The following is a 20,240-nucleotide window of genomic DNA, read 5'->3' as shown; positions in this document are numbered from 1 at the left end:
CCGCCCTGTCTGTTTACATGGGCGACCGCCGTGATGTTGTCCGACTGAATCAACACCGGTTTTCCTTGCAGGAGTGGTTCCGCCTGGCTTAGAGCATTTTAGATTGCTCTTAGTACCAGAATGTTTATGTGAAGAGACTTTTCCAGGTTCGTCCATACCCCCTGGAAGTTTCTTCCTTGTGTGACTGCTCCCCAACCTCTCAGGCTGGCGTCCGAGGTCACCAGGATCAAATCCTGTATGCCGAATCTGCGGCCCTCCAATAGATGAGCCTTTTGCAACCACCACAGAAGATATACCCTTGTCCTTGGCGACAGGGTTATTCGCAGGTGCATCTGAGGATGCGACCCTGACCATTTGTCCAACAGATCCCTTTGGAAAATTCTTGCATGGAATCTGCCGAATGGAATTGCTTCGTAAAAAGCCACCATTTTTCCCAGGACTCTTGTGCATTGATGTACAGACACCTTTCCTGGTTTTAGGAGGTTCCTGACAGGTCGGATAACTCCTTGGCTTTTTCCTCGGGAAGAAAAACCTTTTTCTGAACCGTGTCCAGAATCATCCCTAGGAACAGCAGACGTATCGTCGGAAAACAGCTGCGATTCTTGGAATATTTAGAATCCAGTCGTGCCGTCGAAGAACTACTTTAGATAGTGCTCTTCCGACCTCCAACTGTTCTCTGGAACTTGCCCTTTTTAGGTCGTGCAAGTAAGGGATAATTTAGATGCCTTTTTTCTTTGAAGAAACATCTTTTCGGCCATTACCTTGGTAAAAAGGCCCGGGGTGCCGTGGATAATTCAAACGGCATCGTCTGAAACTGATATTGACAGTTCTGTACCACGAACCAGAGGTACCCTTGATGAGAAGGACAAAATTTGGACATGGAGGTAATCCTTGATGTCCAGGGACACCATATAGTCCCCTTTTTTCCGGTTCGCTATCACTGCTCTGAGTGACTTTATCTCGATTTGAACCTTTTATGTAAGTGTTCAAAACATTTTAGATTTAGACTATGTGTCACCAAGCCGTCTGGCTTCAGTACCACAATATAGTGTGGAAAAATAATACCCTTTTCCTTGTCGTAGGAGGGGTACTTTGATTATCACCTGCTGGATATACAGCTTGTGAATTGTTTCCAATGCTGCCTCCCTGTCGGAGGGAGCCGTTGGTAAAGCAGACTTCAGGAACCTGCGAGGAGAAGATGTCTCGACTCTCCAATCTTTACCCCTGGGATAATACTCGTACGATCTAGGGGTCAACTTGCGAGTGATCCCACTGCGCCCTGAGTCTGGGCAGATATGACTGGCCTTTTGCCTGCATGCCCTCATGGGAAAGGAAAGATTGAGGCTGAAAAGACGGTGTCTTTTTTAGCTGAGATGTAACTTGGGGTAAAAAAGGTTGGATTTCCCAGCTGTTGCTGTGGTCCCCAGGTCCGATGGACCGACCCCCAAATAACTCCTTCCCTTTATACAGCAATACTTCCATCTGCCGTATGGGATCTGTATCACCTGACCACTGTCGTGTCCCTGACATCTTCTGGGAGATATGGACAACGCACTTATCTTGATGCCAGAGAGCAAATATCCCTCTGTGCATCTCACATACATATATATAGAATGCATCCTATTAAATGCTCTACATGAATAAAATATTTTCAGTCAGGGAATCCGACCAAGCCAACCCAGCACTGCATCTCCAGGCTGATGGCGATCGCTGGTCGCAGTATAACCACCGTATGTGTGTATATACTTTTTAGGATATTTTTCCAGCTTCCTATCAGCTGGCTCCTTGAGGGCGGCCGTATCTGGAGACGGTAACGCCACTTGATAAGCGTGTGAGCGCCTTATCACCCTAAGGGGTGTTTCCCAACGTACCCTAATTTCTGGCGGGAAAGGGTATAACGCCAATATTTGCTATCGGGGTAACCCTACGCATCATCACACACTTCATTTTATTTTATCTGATTCAGGAAAAACTACAGGTAGTTTTTTCCACTCCCACATAATACCCTTTCTTGTGGTACTTGTAGTATCAGAAACACGTAACACCTCCTTCATTGCCCTTAACGTGTGGCCCTAATGAGAAATACGTTTGTTTATTCACCGTCGACACTGTATTCAGTGTCCGTGTCTGTGTCTGTGTCGACCGACTGAGGTAAATGGGCGTTTTTAAAACCCCTGACGGTGTTTCTGAGACGCCTGGACCGGTCCTAATAGATTGTCGGCCGTCTCATGTCGTCAACCGACCTTGCAGCGTGTTGACATTCTCACGTAATTCTCTAAATAAGCCATCCATTCCGGTGTCGACTCCCTAGAGAGTGACATCACCATTACAGGCAATTTCTCCGCCTCCTCACCAACATCGTCCTCATACATGTCGACACACACGTGCCGACACACAGCACACACACCGGGAATGCTCTGACAGAGGACAGGACCCACTAGCCCTTTGGGGAGACAGAGGGAGAGTCTGCCAGCACACACCAAAAACGCTATAATTATATAGGGACAACCTTATATAAGTGTTTCTCCCTTATAGCATCTTTTATATATATACAATATCGCCAAAATCAGTGCCCCCCCTCTCTGTTTTAACCCTGTTTCTGTAGTGCAGTGCAGGGGAGAGCCTGGGAGCCTTCTCTCCAGCTTTTCTGTGAGAGAAAATGGCGCTGTGTGCTGAGGAGATAGGCCCCGCCCCTTTTACGGCGGGCTCGTCTCCCGCTATTTTTGAAGTTAGGCAGGGGTTAAATATCTCCATATAGCCTCTGTGGGCTATATGTGAGGTATTTTTTGCCTCTAATAAGGTTTTTATTTGCCTCTCAGAGCGCCCCCCCCAGCGCTCTGCACCCTCAGTGACTGTTGTGTGAAGTGTGCTGAGAGGAAAATGGCGCACAGCTGCAGTGCTGTGCGCTACCTTTATGAAGACTCAGGAGTCTTCAGCCGCCGATTTTGGACCTCTTCTCTCTTCAGCGTCTGCAAGGGGGCCGGCGGCGCGGCTCCGGTGACCATCCAGGCTGTACCTGTGATCGTCCCTCTGGAGCTAGTGTCCAGTAGCCAAGCAGCAAATCCACTCTGCACGCAGGTGAGTTCACTACTTCTCCCCTAAGTCCCTCGTTGCAGTGATCCTGTTGCCAGCAGGACTCACTGTAAAGTAAAAAACCTAAGCTAAACTTTCTCTAAGCAGCTCTTTAGGAGAGCCACCTAGATTGCACCCTTCTCGTTCGGGCACAAAATCTAACTGGAGTCTGGAGGAGGGTCATAGGGGGAGGAGCCAGTGCACACCACCTGATCTGGTAAAAGCTTTACTTTTTTGTGCCCTGTCTCCTGCGGAGCCGCTATTCCCCATGGTCCTTTCAGGAACCCCAGCATCCACTTAGGACGATAGAGAAATATATATATATATATATATATATATATATATATATAGTCGTCCAATATATCATCCGGCACTCTCATGTGAAATAGTATGGTGCTGTGGTGCCTTCCTCATGGAAAAGATTCCCATCAGATAGCAAGGAGAGGAGAAAAACGTGGTTGCTTTATTGGCTAACAGCCGACATGTTTCGGAGACCGCTTCTCCGTCCTCAGGGCCAGAGGGGAGAGAAGCTGTCTCCGAAACATGTCGGCTGTTAGCCAATAAAGCAACCACGTTTTTCCAGCCTGATGAGTGCCGCCTGTTTACCTCTCCTTGCTATATATATATATATATATATATATATATATATATATTTATTTGTATTCATTTATACTGCACAGTTTTTAACTTTTATGTATTTGTTTTCATTGTGATTTCTATATATCACATGGATGGATGCCTTATGCTATTCTTCTGTATAAGACTTATGGGGTATACACACAGTGCGATTTTTGCCTATTTTCGAAGCAAACTGTCCAGATCGCTTAGAAGTTAAGCACGAATCGCTGCGTGTGAACAACCCATTGCGATGCTCGTTCCTGCGCGTCGCCATCGCCTGCTCAGATCTTTAGCACACGCAGGCAAGATCTAGTTAGATAACCTAGCATGTGCATAAAGAACACTGGTTAGTACACATCGCTCAGCACACATCGCTGTGTGTATAGCGATGTGTGCTGAGCGATCTGTGCTAACCTAGATCGTTGAGCACACGTTGCCCCGTGTGTATGCCCCCTTATTTGTGCGTTATGTCTTGATTATACATTGTTTACAATGCTTCAATAAATGTATTTTGAAAAAAAACAACACTTTAGACCAGTGGTTCTCAAACTCGGTCCTCAGGACCCCACACAGTGCATGTTTTGCAGGTAACCCAGCAGGTGCACAGGTGTATTAATTACTCACTGAGACATTTTAAAAGGTCCACAGGTGGAGCTAATTATGTCACTTGTAATTCTGTCAGGAGACCTGCAAATCATGCACTGTGTGGGGTCCTGAGGACCGAGTTTGAGAACCTGTGCTTTAGACTATATTTTACAGATAATGGTGACAATAATGAAGAGTAGAAATTTCAGTGTAAAGGACTTTCGTATACAACACTGTGTGCAACCAGATTTATGTGCGACCAATTTCGTTGTGTAGTGAGCTATAAAACACAAATTCAGCAAATGGAGCTACCACTTTCAGCACCTATCTGGAGAGGTGGACTTTATCCAATAATAAAGTAGAGTTTATGACAACAATATAAACTCCGCGATCATTAGTCCCAGTTAACAAAAAACTGCATTGTTAAAAGAAAACATACACCAAAAAAAATACATGAAATAGCAAAGTCCTTATACACACTAAAAATAAACCCAGCAATACCAACCAGTGCTGAATAATGAACACGGCCTGAAGTTTAATACAGCCTCTCACCCTCACCACAAACAAATCAATCACCAAATCAAGTTCATAAATTGAACATTTAATAAAGTTTAATGTTTACATTTATATTTTTAACAGCATATATCATGTCCTGGCCTGGAGCCCTTGATCCATTGGTCTCTATTTTTACAAGGAGCTGCTCTCATTACCACTTTAATACAAGCACTCACAGAATATAGTACAACTGGTATCCAGAGTCTAGGCTGACGTTGTCTAGGTCGACACACATTAGGTCAACACCTATTGGTCAACACAGAAAACAGGTCGACATGAACAAGGTTGTCATGAGTTTGTTTGTTTTTTAAATAATAATTATTTAACTTTTTCATACTTTAAGGTCCACGTGGACTGCAATTGTAGTGTTCACTCTAGAATCAGGGCAGGGCAGGGCGCCGGACCTAGAGGTGTACAAGCATGTGCGCGCGCAGCGAACTCGCACCGAAAAGGGGGCGTGGCCATGCAAAATAGGTGCGGGTCATTACGGGTAATAAAAGTGGGCGGTTCAGCCCGCAGACGTAAAAAAAGGGGGCATGGGCGGCGTCACTGTTGGGGGCGTGCATAGCACCTACGGAGGTGCTGGGCTTCCTCCAAGCGCTCTATGCGCGTGGCATCTTTACACGTTGTGAGGGCAGGAAGCGGTCGGCTGTTTTAGAAGGGCGCCGCAGAAAGGGCAGGGCGGGTTTTGCCCTTTAAAAAAAAAAAAAAAACGGGCAGGGCGCGGCACCCTGCTAAAACTGCCTAGCGTGAACACTGAAATGGGAACGGTAACCTGTGATGAGCGCTGCGGTAGTGGAGCGAGGCACCTTGTCCGAACCATGGCGAGCAAAGCGAGCCATGCGAGGGGACATGGTGCACTAATTGGGGTTCCCCGTCACTTTTACGGAGAGAACACCCCCAAAAAAAAAAAAACTCATGTCGACCTTTTTCCAGGTCAACCTTATTCATGTTGACTTAATGGCTGTGTCGACCCATTTCCTGTAGTCACTGTTGACCAATAGGTGTCGACCTAGACACTGTCGACCCCGAGTCCCATACCCAGTACAACTCACCACCTAAACAGGCAGGATGCAGAAACAGTCAGAAAACCATTTCTAAAACGGCTCTCTGGCTGTCCGTGCATTACTGCTCAGTTTAAAAAAAATAAAAAGCTTGTATTTATCTGTTTTAAAACATACAGTTACATATGTTCACTGAATAAAGCTTTGATGTGTCAGCCCAGAGAAATGAGCACCACAATGAATTGGGACAGCAGAGAGCAACTAGGAGGTAATGAGGTTTATTCCTGTCTGTATTCACTATTTGAACTATACAGATTTCATGAAAGCCATGCTAAATTTAGATTTTTACACCTAGATGGCAAGCATCGCATTACCTGATGCTTCAGATTCTTTGTCCTCGCTGGATGGTTTCTGATCATCCATCCCTGGCCAAGAACGGTGACTATCCCTTTTAGGGCGACCTATAAAAGATCAAAACAAAATTTATATATACAGTGACATTTTCAGTTTTCCAAAGAAAATGTGAGCTATACTACAGAAATCTGGTGCTGTAAAACTCTGAAGTCATTTATTTTAAAGACCTAAAAGAATAAAAGGAGCGAGTATATTACAAGCTGATGCACAAGCACACCAATCCTACGTTCGCTTAAAGCTGGCAAGTTAAGCAGGGCTTTCACCATCTAAAACATGTCCATAGTCATCCTCAGGGGTTGTGATCAGGTGACCGGCAGTCGAGATGCCGGCGGTGAGCATACCGACTCTGGAATTCGCCAGATTGCCGGCGGGGGGATGTGCAAGTGCAACTAAGACCCTTGCAGGCTCAGTGGCTCGCACAGGTTCTATTCCCACTAGGAAAATACAGATCGGCTAAAGGATACAATGTTATAAGTACAGAAACAAGTGAGGTATATGCAATGTTTCAAACGCATGAAATACAACATGGAAAGTACAAGGTACCATACGGCTTGTTGTGCACTACGTGGAAGTATAGGGGGAAATCCATTTTACATCCTTATGTTGATGGAGGTCATATTTAGCTTATTAAAGTACAGCGAAGTCCTGATTCCCTGATGCGGGGGTTGGGTTAGACAACAGAGAATCAGGACTTCTCTGGACTTTAATAAGCAGAATATGACATCTATCAACATAAGGATGTAAAACGGACACTCTCTACACTACATTGTGCACAACAAGCTGTATGGTACCTTGTTCTTTCCATGTTGTATTTCATGCATTTGAAACAATGCATATACCTCACTTGTTTCTGTACTTATAACATTGTATCCTTTATCCAATCTGCATTTTCCTACACACTGTTTGTAACATTATCACATACTCTGTTAGTTTTTGAGCACGGTGACTCAATAAAGACAAACTTTGCATGTGAAAACATTCAGATACATCATTTGTTCACAGATACCCAGTCACACCATCCCCAAGGTGAGCGCAGGGATTATAAAATAGCACGAACCGGGCCCGGACAGCCCACTGCCACGAGCAGCTCCAGCAGCAACAGGTCAGGATAGCAGAGTTGCACAGAACACCCAACCACCAAGACATATTTCAGCCTGAGTGGTTGGCCGAGGTATGAGTGTAGAGGGTCCAGTGCATAGGGGTATCTTAAAAAGCTTTGCTGTTCGGTGCCTGTCCTAGTCCCCACCAAGCATACCCCAAGGTAACCCTGTGGAGACTATGGACCCTGAAGAAATGTTAATACGGAGCTTCATTTGCTTTTGAGAGAATAGGGCAGACATCAAAGTAGAAACATCTCCTCGCATATTCACGGAATTGTAGTGAAATTTAAAAAAAAACAATAAAAAAAAAATAACCCTGAGCATAAACTATACAATTATATGGCAAATCATCGGACTGGTTGGAAAGAAAAGCTGGTAATGGATGAGAGCAAATGACAATCGACCATTTGCTCCTAAACACTGGAAAAGGGACAAAAACTGTCTTTCAGACAAACTGGTCCGTTTTTATAGATTTAAAACAGATTTCATGGTAGAACTGTCCTCACACATTACCACAAAAGGGGAAAAAAATGACTACAGTACACCTACTAGGAGTTTGTTTTCAGGTATCTCCAGCGAATGGGAAAATAATAAGAATTTACTTACCGATAATTCTATTTCTCGGAGTCCGTAGTGGATGCTGGGGTTCCTGAAAGGACCATGGGGAATAGCGGCTCCGCAGGAGACAGGGCACAAAAAGTAAAGCTTTAGGATCAGGTGGTGTGCACTGGCTCCTCCCCCTATGACCCTCCTCCAAGCCTCAGTTAGGATACTGTGCCCGGACGAGCGTACACAATAAGGAAGGATTTTGAATCCCGGGTAAGACTCATACCAGCCACACCAATCACACTGTACAACCTGTGATCTGAACCCAGTTAACAGTATGATAACAGCGGAGCCTCTGAAAGATGGCTCACAACAATAATAACCCGATTTTTTGTAACTATGTACAAGTAATGCAGATAATCCGCACTTGGGATGGGCGCCCAGCATCCACTACGGACTCCGAGAAATAGAATTATCGGTAAGTAAATTCTTATTTTCTCTATCGTCCTAGTGGATGCTGGGGTTCCTGAAAGGACCATGGGGATTATACCAAAGCTCCCAAACGGGCGGGAGAGTGCGGATGACTCTGCAGCACCGAATGAGAGAACTCCAGGTCCTCCTCAGCCAGGGTATCAAATTTGTAGAATTTTGCAAACGTGTTTGCCCCTGACCAAGTAGCAGCTCGGCAAAGTTGTAATGCCGAGACCCCTCGGGCAGCCGCCCAAGATGAGCCCACCTTCCTTGTGGAATGGGCATTTACATATTTTGGCTGTGGCAGGCCTGCCACAGAATGTGCAAGCTGAATTGTATTACACATCCAACTAGCAATAGTCTGCTTAGAAGCAAGAGCACCCAGTTTGTTGGGTGCATACAGGATAACAGCAAGTCAGTTTTCCTGACTCCAGCCGTCCTGGAACCTATACTTTCAGGGCCCTGACAACATCCAGCAACTTGGAGTCCTCCAAGTCCCTAGTAGGCGCAAGGCACCACAATAAGCTGGTTCAGGTGAAACACTGACACCAACTTAGGGAGAGAACTGGGGACGAGTCCGCAGCTCTGCCCTGTCCGAATGGACAAACAGATATGGGCTTTTTTGAGAAAAAAACCACCAATTTGACACTCGCCTGGCCCAGGCCAGGGCCAAGAGCATGGTCACTTTTCATGTGAGATGCTTCAAATCCACAGATTTGACTGGTTTTAAACCAATGTGATTTGAGGAATCCCAGAACTACGTTGAGATCCCACAGTGCCACTGGAGGCACAAAAGGGGGTTGTATATGCAATACTCCCTTGACAAACTTCTGGACTTCAGGAACTGAAGCCAATTCTTTCTGGAAGAAAATCGACAGGGCCGAAATTTGAACCTTAATGGGCCCCAATTTGAGGCCCATAGACACTCCTGTTTGCAGGAAATGCAGGAATCGACCGAGTTGAAATTTCTTCGTGGGGCCTTCCTGGCCTCACACCACGCAACATATTTTCGCCACATGTGGTGATAATGTTGTGCGGTCACCTCCTTCCTGGCTTTGACCAGGGTAGGAATGACCTCTTCCGGAATGCCTTTTTCCCTTAGGATCCGGCGTTCCACCGCCATGCCGTCAAACGCAGCTGCGGTAAGTCTTGGAACAGACATGGTACTTGCTGAAGCAAGTCCCTTCTTAGCGGCAGAGGCCATAAGTCCTCTGTGAGCATCTCTTGAAGTTCCGGGTACCAAGTCCTTCTTGGCCAATCCGGAGCCATGAGTATAGTTCTTACTCCTCTACGTCTTATAATTCTCAGTACCTTAGGTATGAGAAGCAGAGTAGGGAACACATACACCGACTGGTACACCCACGGTGTTACCAGAACGTCCACAGCTATTGCCTGAGGGTCTCTTGACCTGGCGCAATACCTGTCCCGTTTTTTGTTCAGACGGGACGCCATCATGTCCACCTTGGTATTTCCCAACGGTTCACAATCATGTGGAAAAACTTCCCGATGAATTTTCCACTCTCCCGGGTGGAGGTCGTGCCTGCTGAGGAAGTCTGCTTCCCAGTTTCCACTCCCGGAATGAAACACTGCTGACAGTGCTATCACATGATTTTCCACCCAGCGAAAAGTCCTTGCAGTTTTTGCCATTGCCCTCCTGCTTCTTGTGCCGCCCTGTCTGTTTACGTGGGCGACTGCCGTGATGTTTTTCCCACTGGATCAATACCGGCTGACCTTGAAGCAGAGGTCTTGCTAAGCTTAGAGCATTATAAATTTACCCTTAGCTCCAGTATATTTATGTGGAGAAAAGTCTCCAGACTTGATCACACTCCCTGGAAATTTTTTCCTTGTGTGACTGCTCCCCAGCCTCTCGGGCTGGCCTCCGTGGTCACCAGCATCCAATCCTGAATGCCGAATCTGCGGCCCTCTAGAAGATGAGCACTCTGTAACCACCACAGGAGAGACACCCTTGTACTTGGATATAGGGTTATCCGCTGATGCATCTGAAGATGCGATCCGGACCATTTGTCCAGCAGATCCCACTGAAAAGTTCTTGCGTGAAATCTGCCGAATGGAATTGCTTCGTAGGAAGCCACCATTTTTACCAGGACCCTTGTGCAATGATGCACTGACACTTTTCCTGGTTTTAGGAGGTTCTTGACTAGCTCGGATAACTCCCTGGCTTTCTCTTCCGGGAGAAACACCTTTTTCTGGACTGTGTCCAGAATCATCCCTAGGCACAGCAGACGTGTCGTCAGGATCAGCTGCGATTTTGGAATATTTAGAATCCACCCGTGCTGTTGTAGCAGTATCCGAGATAGTGCTACTCCGACCTCCAACTGTTCCCTGGACTTTGCCCTTATCAGGAGATCGTCCAAGTAAGGGGTAATTTAAGACGCCTTTTCTTCGAAGAAGAATCATCATTTCGGCCATTACCTTGGTAAAGACCCGGGGTGCCGTGGACAATCCAAACGGCAGCGTCTGAAACTGATAGTGACAGTTCTATACCACGAACCTGAGGTACCCTTAGTGAGAAGGGCAAATTTGGGACATGGAGGTAAGCATCCCTGATGTCCCGGGACACTATATAGTCCCCTTCTTCCTGGTTCGTTATCACTGCTCTGAGTGACTCCCTCTTGCTTTGAACCTTTGTAAGTGTTCAAATTTTTTTAGATTTAGAATAGGTCTCACCTAGCCTTCTGGCTTCAGTACCACAATATAGTGTGGAATAATACCCCTTTCCTTGTTGTAGGAGGGGTAATTTGATTATCACCTGCTGGGAATACAGCTTGTGAATTTTTTTCCATACTGCCTCCTTGTCGGAGGGAGACCTTGGTAAAGCAGACTTCAGGAGCCTGCGAGGGGGAAACGTTTCGACATTCCAATCTGTACCCCTGGGATACTACTTGTAGGATCCAAGGGTCCTGTACGGTCCCAGCGTCATGCTGAGAGCTTGGCAGAAGCGGTGGAAGGCTTCTGTTCCTGGGAATGGGCTGCCTGCTGCAGTCTTCTTCCCTTTCCTCTATCCCTGGGCAAATATGACTCTTATAGGGACGAAAGGACTGAGGCTGAAAAGACGGTGTCTTTTTCTGCAGAGATGTGACTTAGGGTAAAAACGGTGGATTTTCCAGCAGTTGCCGTGGCCACCAGGTCCGATGGACCGACCCCAAATAACTCCTCTTCCTTTATACGGCAATACACCTTTGTGCCGTTTGGAATCTGCATCACCTGACCACTGTCGTGTCCATAAACATCTTCTGGCAGATATGGACATCGCACTTACTCTTGATGCCAGAGTGCAAATATCCCTCTGTGCATCTCGCATATATAGAAATGCATCCTTTAAATGCTCTATAGTCAATAAAATACTGTCCCTGTCAAGGGTATCAATATTTTTAGTCAGGGAATCCGACCAAGCCACCCCAGCTTTGCACATCCAGGCTGAGGCGATCGCTGGTCGCAGTATAACACCAGTATGTGTGTATATACTTTTATATGATATTTTCCAGCCTCCTGTCAGCTGGTTCCTTGAGGACGGCCCTATCTATAGACGGTACCGCCACTTGTTTTGATAAGCGTGTGAGCGCCTTATCCACCCTAAGGGGTGTTTCCCAACGCGCCCTAACTTCTGGCGGGGAAGGGTATACCGCCAATAATTTTCTATCGGGGGGAACCCACGCATCATCACACACTTCATTTAATTTATCTGATTCAGGAAAAACTACAGGTAGTTTTTTCACATCCCACATAATACCCTCTTTTGTGGTACTTGTAGTATCAGAAATATGTAACCCCTCCTTCATTGCCCTTAACGTGTGGCCCTAATAAGGAATACGTTTGTTTATTCACCGTCGACACTGGATTCAGTGTCCGTGTCTGTGTCTGTGTCGACCGACTAAGGTAAACGGGCGTTTTAAAACCCCTGACGGTGTTTTTGAGACGTCTGGACCGGTACTAATTGTTTGTCGGCCGTCTCATGTCGTCAACCGACCTTGCAGCGTGTTGACATTATCACGTAATTCCCTAAATAAGCCATCCATTCCGGTGTCGACTCCCTAGAGAGTGACATCACCATTACAGGCAATTGCTCCGCCTCCTCACCAACATCGTCCTCATACATGTCGACACACACGTACCGACACACAGCACACACACAGGGAATGCTCTGATAGAGGACAGGACCCACTAGCCCTTTGGAGAGACAGAGGGAGAGTTTGCCAGCACACACCAAAAAACGCTATAATTATATAGGGACAACCTTATATAAGTGTTTTCCCTTATAGCATCTTTTTATATATTTCTAACGCCAAATTAGTGCCCCCCCTCTTTGTTTTAACCCTGTTTCTGTAGTGCAGTGCAGGGGAGAGCCTGGGAGCCTTCCCTCCAGCCTTTCTGTGAGGGAAAATGGCGCTGTGTGCTGAGGAGATAGGCCCCGCCCCTTTTTCGGCGGGCTCGTCTCCCGCTCTTCAACGGAATCTGGCAGGGGTTAAATATCTCCATATAGCCCCCGGAGGCTATATGCGAGGTATTTTTTGCCAAAAAATAGGTTTACATTGCCTCCCAGGGCGCCCCCCTCCCAGCGCCCTGCACCCTCAGTGACTGCCGTGTGAAGTGTGCTGAGAGCAATGGCGCACAGCTGCAGTGCTGTGCGCTACCTTAAGAAGACTGAGGAGTCTTCTGCCGCCGATTCTGGACCTTCTTCTTGTTTCAGCATCTGCAAGGGGGCCGGCGGCGAGGCTCCGGTGACCATCCAGGCTGTACCTGTGATCGTCCCTCTGGAGCTAATGTCCAGTAGCCAAAGAAGCCAATCCATCCTGCACGCAGGTGAGTTCACTTCTTCTCCCCTAAGTCCCTCGTTGCAGTGATCCTGTTGCCAGCAGGACTCACTGTAAAATAAAAAACCTAAGCTAAACTTTTCTAAGCAGCTCTTTAGGAGAGCCACCTAGATTGCACCCTTCTCGGCCGGGCACAAAAATCTAACTGAGGCTTGGAGGAGGGTCATAGGGGGAGGAGCCAGTGCACACCACCTGATCCTAAAGCTTTACTCTTTGTGCCCTGTCTCCTGCGGAGCCGCTATTCCCCATGGTCCTTTCAGGAACCCCAGCATCCACTAGGACGATAGAGAAATATAAATATTGTTTTGTAACCTTGAAGCAAAACAAAACAAAAAAAAAAGTAAAATAATTCTGGTCTTTTAAAAGGACAAACTAAAGCAATGAATAAATTGCTACACTAAAATAGTTCAGACCATAAACTCAATCATACACAAAGAACTACCGAGGCATACTGTAATAGTGATATATGGTAAACTTTGTATCACTGTACAAAACTGTCCCCTAGGGCAAGGAGAATTACATTTTGGTAACTATTTTGAACTACATTATAAAATGTTGATATGTGGTCTGTGCCAATACAAGGCCTGATTCAGAGATGGGCACGAACCCGATTATTACACAGTTGAGTGATTATCGTCTGACTGCGCATGCATCTAAGTCGCACTGCACATATGCCGCCATGGTATTGCAGCGGCAGTTGTAAGGAGGATTAACAAAGTGACAATCAGGGACTTTGAGGAGGTTACAGAGAGTGGCACCAATAACGCAGCTATGACGCGATGGTCACCGGGAAGGGGCTCAGTCTGCGACTTCATTCCCACAAGCAGCTGCAATGGCTCTGGCGTCCATGCTGTGTGACCGTACAACTAATCAGAAGATCGATCACTGACTGATCTGCTAACGACACCTCATCTTTGTACGCATCCGCTGGCATATTTTCGCACCGTCACTTGTGTACACATTTGCAGCTGCATTAGGGTACACCTTTGAGTCAGGCCCAGGAGACACCACATACTTGCAAGTGAAGGGTTGCTGCATAGTAGGGCCATTTACATCCAAGTGTGCAGGACCCATAGCAACCAGATGCTTTCAGTACGGTCATGCAGATGCTGTAGCAATCCAAGCAGACTGGTTGTTACAAAAAAAAAATTCCAGATGACCAGATTCCTGGTGACGGTAACCAGCTGTCAGCCCATCTCAATTCTCACAAACCGACTAATTTATTAGGGTTAGACGTGACACTGATGCAAGTGTGTTACCAAATACTATGCAGAGATGCTGGAACACATGCAGCAAAAGCCTAAAGGAAAGTGTTCTGACATTTCATATGGTATTGGGGATGAAAACAGCAGATGTGGGGATAGAAAACCACTGACTAGCGTGCTTCCACATTCTTCTTCACCCCTGATTATCTGTCTAGGCAGTCTATTCATGTATTATGTAGAAGACACCACCACTTACTTGCCAAAATAGAGCGGCAAAGCTAGGTATGAAAAGTATAGTATAGATATTTGTTATAATAATGCATTTAACTTCTAGGGTAAACCTTCCAGATTTAGTACAAACAATACTGTTATTACAAGTACATTTATTAACAAAGCAATAAAGGTTCAAGTAACAATCATTTACTCTTAACAGTCCAGTATGTGTCAGCCATGATTACTTGCCAGTCAAAGACAAAATGCATACACACATACATGTAATACTACAAACTCACTAGACTAACATTGCAATTTTACAAAGACATCCATATACAAGAGGTCACCATTATGTAGGAAGAGGCTGACATGAACTTATCCATTAACTGTAGTATGCATCACTATATACAAACAAACCACTTTCTGCTATTATAAGCACTGACAGATGCAAAACCAAGAGGCAAAGGAAAGGTAGAATGAGCAATGCATCCAGCACACTGCTTCCAGGGTCACATGAGCAAATTGCACAAAGACGCCACAGAACACTTCCTGTTCCCAGCAGTGCCCAACAGGTGAATGCCTAAATCAGGGGTGGGGAACCTCCGCCGTTTGCTCCGGCCCACCCGCTTCCCTCAGTGAGACACGCCGCCGCTCAGTCCGGTGGCAGCGTGTCTCAGCTGTCAGTGTCAGGACAGGGAGGAGAGCGCGGCGGCGGCGTGTAGAACTTGAAACCAGCCGCCGGTTCGTGAGCCAATCAGAGCTCGCGGACCGGCAGCCAATCAGAAGCCGCGGCTGCCGGTCCGCGAGCTCTGATTGGCTCTCGAACCGGCGGCTGGTTTCAAGTCCTACACGCCGCCGAAAGGAGCGGTAAGTAGCACGGGGGGGGGGGGGGGGGGCACCGTGGGGACATCTGTATACCTGGTACTGTGGGGGCATCTGTATACCTGGCACTGTGGGGGGGCATTTGTACACCTGGCACTGTGGGGGGGCATTTGTACACCTGGCACTGTGGGGGGGGCATTTGTACACCTGGCACTGTGGGGGGGGGGCATTTGTACACCTGGCACTGTGGGGGGGGGGGCATTTGTACACCTGGCACTGTGGGGGGGGGGCATTTGTACACCTGCCACTGTGGGGGGGGGGGGGGGGGGGCATTTGTACACCTGGCACTGTGGGGGGGGGGGGGGGCGCATTTGTACACCTGGCACTGTGAGGGGCATTTGTATACCTGGCACTGTGAGGGGCATTTGTAAACCTGGCACTGTGGGGGGCATTTGTATACCTGGCACTGTGGGGGCAATTGTGGATCTGGCACTGCACTATTGGGGGCATATGTGCATCACGTCCCATTTTAACTGGCCACACCCATTTTTTTGGCGCGCACACACAGTACCTCTAAGGTGCAGACCTACTGGGGGGCAGGGATTTTTTTTAAGTTGAGAATTCTTGTATGGCCCCCGAACGATTTTATAAATATCCAAATGGCCCTCGGTAGAAAAAAGGTTCCCCACCCCTGGCCTAAATACATCCATCAGCCATAACATTAAAACCACTGACAGGTGAAGTTAATAACACCGATAATCTTAGTACAATGGCACTTGTCAATGATTGGGATACATTAAACAGCATGTGAACACTGTGTTCTTGAAGTTTTATGTGCTGAAAGCAGGAAAAACGTGAAGCATAAGGGATATGAGTGATTCTGACAAGGGCCAAATTGTGATGGCTACACGTCCAGGGTCAGAGCATCTTCAAAACGGCAAATCTTGCGGAGTGTTCCTGCTATGCAGTGGTTAATACCTAACAAAAGTGGTACAAGGAAGGACAACTAGGGTACCGGTCACATGGTCGGCCACGGCTCACTGATGCATGTGGCGAGGGAAGGATAGCAAGTTTGGTCCAATTCCATAGTGGATATACTGAAGTATAAATTGTGGATAAAATGAATGCTGGCTTGATAAATAGGTATCAGAACACAGTGCATCGCAAATTGCTACGTATGGGGCTGCATAGCCTCTTCCGCTTAAAGCACCTACAATGGGCAAGTGAGATTTAGAACATTTTCTTTTACATAATGTGGACAGCTGGGTGCATGTGCATCATTAACCTGGGGAAGAGATTAAACCAGGATGCACTATGGGAAGGCGGCAAGCCAGAGTAGGCATTGTGCTGCTCTGGGCAATGTTCTGCTGGGAAACCTTCGATCATGGCATTCATGTGGATGTTACTTTACAATGTACCACCTATTTAAAAACATAGTTGTAGACCAAGAACACCCTTTCATGGCAAAGGTATTCCCTGATGGCAGTGGCCTTTTACAGCAGGCTAGATAGCCCTGTCAAACTGCAAAACTTGTTCAGGAATGGTTTAATGAACCTGACAAAGAGTTCAAGGTGTTGACTTGGCCTCCAAATTCCACAGATATCAAATCGAGCACCTGGGGGATGCACTGAAAAACCAAGTCCGAGCCATGGAGACCCCACCTCACCACTTACAGGACTTGCTGCTAATGTCTTGGTGTCAGATATCACAGGACACCTTCAGAGGTCTTGTGGAGTCCATGACTGGACAGGGCACAGATGCTTTGGTGGTACGAGATGGATCTACACAATATTAAGCAGGTGGTTTTAACGTTATGGTTGACGAGCGCTACAGCGGAAGGTATAGTCAATATAGGAGAGTGCAGAAGCAAATTAGTATAATTTAGCAACAGGAAAACAGCAGCACCACAGTGTCATCAATTGCATAAACAGCAACAGATTTTTGAATAGACTGACTAAAGACCTTTGTGGTCAGAAACGTTGCTGTCTCTGCAAATAAACCTAAATGTTGATGCAATAGAGGACACTAGAGTGCCGCTCTTTTCTGGTTTATCTATATTTCTGAATATTTAAAACGTCACATATAAGCTTTAAGGAGTATCCAGTTAGCTGGTTTTCGCAGCAAACAAAAGTGAAAACTTGGCTTTTTTTCGCGACCTACAATATCGCAGCTATCCAATTACTCGAATGCAATAATTGCTCCATAGGGTTTGTCTCAAATTTCTCTTCACCTACTCTGAGCAGGTGAAAGTTGGGGAAATCCCTATTTTTGGGTAAGGACTTGGTTCAGAACACCTTGGACTTCCCCTTTAATGATTAATTAGGCAGGTGTTTCATGAGTAGGAAAAGTGTTTTTAGGTTAGCAGGTGGGAGTAATCTACTGTTTTTGCAAGGTTTTAAAAGTATCTTTAATTGCCCCAAATATATACTTAGGCTCATTTTCACGTCCCCCAAATGTAGAGAGCATTCATTTTACACAAAAAAAGCTTGCTTTTTATAATGTTTCTCAAGTGTTGAAAAAAAAAAAACCATATTGCAGCAATTTAACACACTCTAAGTCCCCAAAGTCTTTTTATTATGCCCTCTAATATACTTCTATATTGTTATCCTATGTAATTTTGGCATATCTGGGGGGTACAGGCTGATTTCCATATTTTTACCTGCACGTTTTCACTGGTTAACACATGCAGGTCATCTGTTTTTGCTATTTTCTAATAGGATAGGTCGAAAAACAGGAGCACGCCTACCCGCAATAAGCAGTATATTCGGCTGATAGGTGCAAAAACTTTACCAGCGATTGCGGATCGCGTTGTCGCAGCTAATTGTATACCCCCTATGTACGCAGTGGTGTTACAATCCTGCATTTAAGATACACAAGCACATTAAACTGGATGTAAAAATAAAATCATTGTACCAAATGACAGTATACATCTGCATATGCATGTACTGTACCTTGGATTGCAGTGCATTTTTGTGAGCAATTCATGTTTAATTTCATTAGGTCTGAAGTACGTCAATGGGACAGCATTATATGGATGAAGGAAACATTTACATATGTGCTTCCACATGTTTGCCATGAAGGAAGAAAAACATTTGCTTGGTCACAGACCCATGTTTAGTAGATTTACAATATACATAAACACAATGCAGGTTGTATGCCCTCTTTGTTACTTGTGTTTTAATATTAATAAAATAAATAAAGCCACAACACAATACCCACATTACAAATACGAGAATGTAAAACTTCCCTATAAAAAAAAAAACACAGCTATTAGGGAAATGGATGGCCCTTTCAAGGCTACATAAACTCTCTAGATCAGGGCTGGCCAAACCAGTCCTCAAGATCTACCAACAGTTCACATTTTCCAGACCACCTAGCTGGTGCACAGGTGTAGTCCTTACTAATTAAGATGTGCTGCATTCATTCCTAACTGACAATTCTACAGATCTTCAAGAGGCCTGGAAAACGTGAACTGTTGGTAGATCTCGAGGACCGGTTTGGCCAGCCCTGCTCTAGATAAACACTACAACCCAAGATTTGGGATCATTTCCATAGGGGTATATAGTTAGGGGTATATATCTACTATGCCACAATTGGTCAAAGCCACAGATTAGAACAGCAATAGGAACAGGCCTGGTTTAGAATTAATTCTTTCTGCAATAATTGGTGTCTTTGACAGACTGCACCATATAGTTAATATGTCCCATTTATATGCCTTACAAACTGTAATAAAAATGCAGTTTTTTTTGTAGACTCAAGGGGGAAGGGGGGGAGGGGGGGGGAGTCAATTGTTCTTCGTGCCAGCTACCAATAGAAGGCGCCCAACGGAGCAGGTGAAATGTTTGGCAAGAAGAAATCCGTTTGGGCACCCAAACAGCACTACTCGTGACGCGCCTAGAACTTTAGTCTGGCTTAGATGTTTTATGTTGCTAAACCCCAGCACTTCTGGGTGCGAAAGGCGCAAAAATAAATTTAATCGCGCCACCCACAATCTCCTATCACTTTAGACGGGAGATGGAAAGTGTCTGGGCCATAAACAACTGAAATTTCCCCAATTGGAGTAGAATTGTAGATTCTGACTTTGTTATGTTAGAAGCATAGTTTTAAAGTGGAAAAGCATTAATGTGCATTCTCATACAAAGAAAAAAGCATAGAATGTGCTCTGGCAATACTGAATCAGTTAAGTAGACAACGGAGGACAACCTACTCCAGATTAAAGATACAACTAGGATTTCTGCATCAAAGATAATTCTGAACTATTAACCCCCCCCCCCCCTTTTTTTTCTTTAAATCTAGGAGCCACCACTCATGCCCCTTCAATGCTCCTTAGGCTTCCCACATGCCATCAGGCTCTGATGCACACCTTTATCCAGTGACCAATTCATGGTCTGACCCCAATTCATAGTATGCCACACCACAATGACTCCAAATACATAGTATGCCAAACCACAGTGTATTCCAAATGTGTCAATGTGCATAATTTAACAGTCAGTATAAGGAGGTGGAACAAATTATTAAGAAAAACTGGAACCTTCTACTTCACGACCCTATTATAAAAGAATATCTTACAGAAAAACCGCATTTTGTCTACCGGAAAGCAGACAATATTAGAAAAAAGGTTGTCAACAGTGTAGTAGAAGGACCTAAAAATCTTAGAACCATCCGGTCAAAAGGATTCTACAGATGCGGTATGTGCCAAATGTGCAAAAACTGCAAGAGTAAAAACTCCACCATTACCCAGTACACCTCTACATCGAATAAAAAAAGCTTCGAGATCAAGGACTTCATCACCTGTGATAGTAA

The 20,240-nt window shown here is 45.7% G+C and overlaps 1 protein-coding gene across 4 annotated transcripts in view; it reads right to left on the bottom strand.

The window, feature by feature from the left end:
* Positions 1 to 20,240, bottom strand: part of KMT2D (lysine methyltransferase 2D) — a 381,440-nt gene that overhangs the window by 285,632 nt on the left and 75,568 nt on the right. For all 4 annotated transcript variants that reach the window (XM_063952696.1, XM_063952698.1, XM_063952697.1 and 1 more), the window contains exon 2: positions 6,209 to 6,295. In XM_063952696.1, coding sequence (XP_063808766.1) covers positions 6,209 to 6,257 — 49 coding nt within the window. In that variant the 5' untranslated portion in view covers positions 6,258 to 6,295. The remainder of the gene's footprint in view (positions 1 to 6,208; positions 6,296 to 20,240) is intronic.

Source organism: Pseudophryne corroboree, chromosome 2 (genome assembly GCF_028390025.1).
Source record: "Pseudophryne corroboree isolate aPseCor3 chromosome 2, aPseCor3.hap2, whole genome shotgun sequence".
NCBI classification, from domain to species: domain Eukaryota; kingdom Metazoa; phylum Chordata; class Amphibia; order Anura; family Myobatrachidae; genus Pseudophryne; species Pseudophryne corroboree.
Note: the sequence above shows the minus strand (reverse complement) of the source record. Positions and strands in the feature narration are given on the sequence as shown.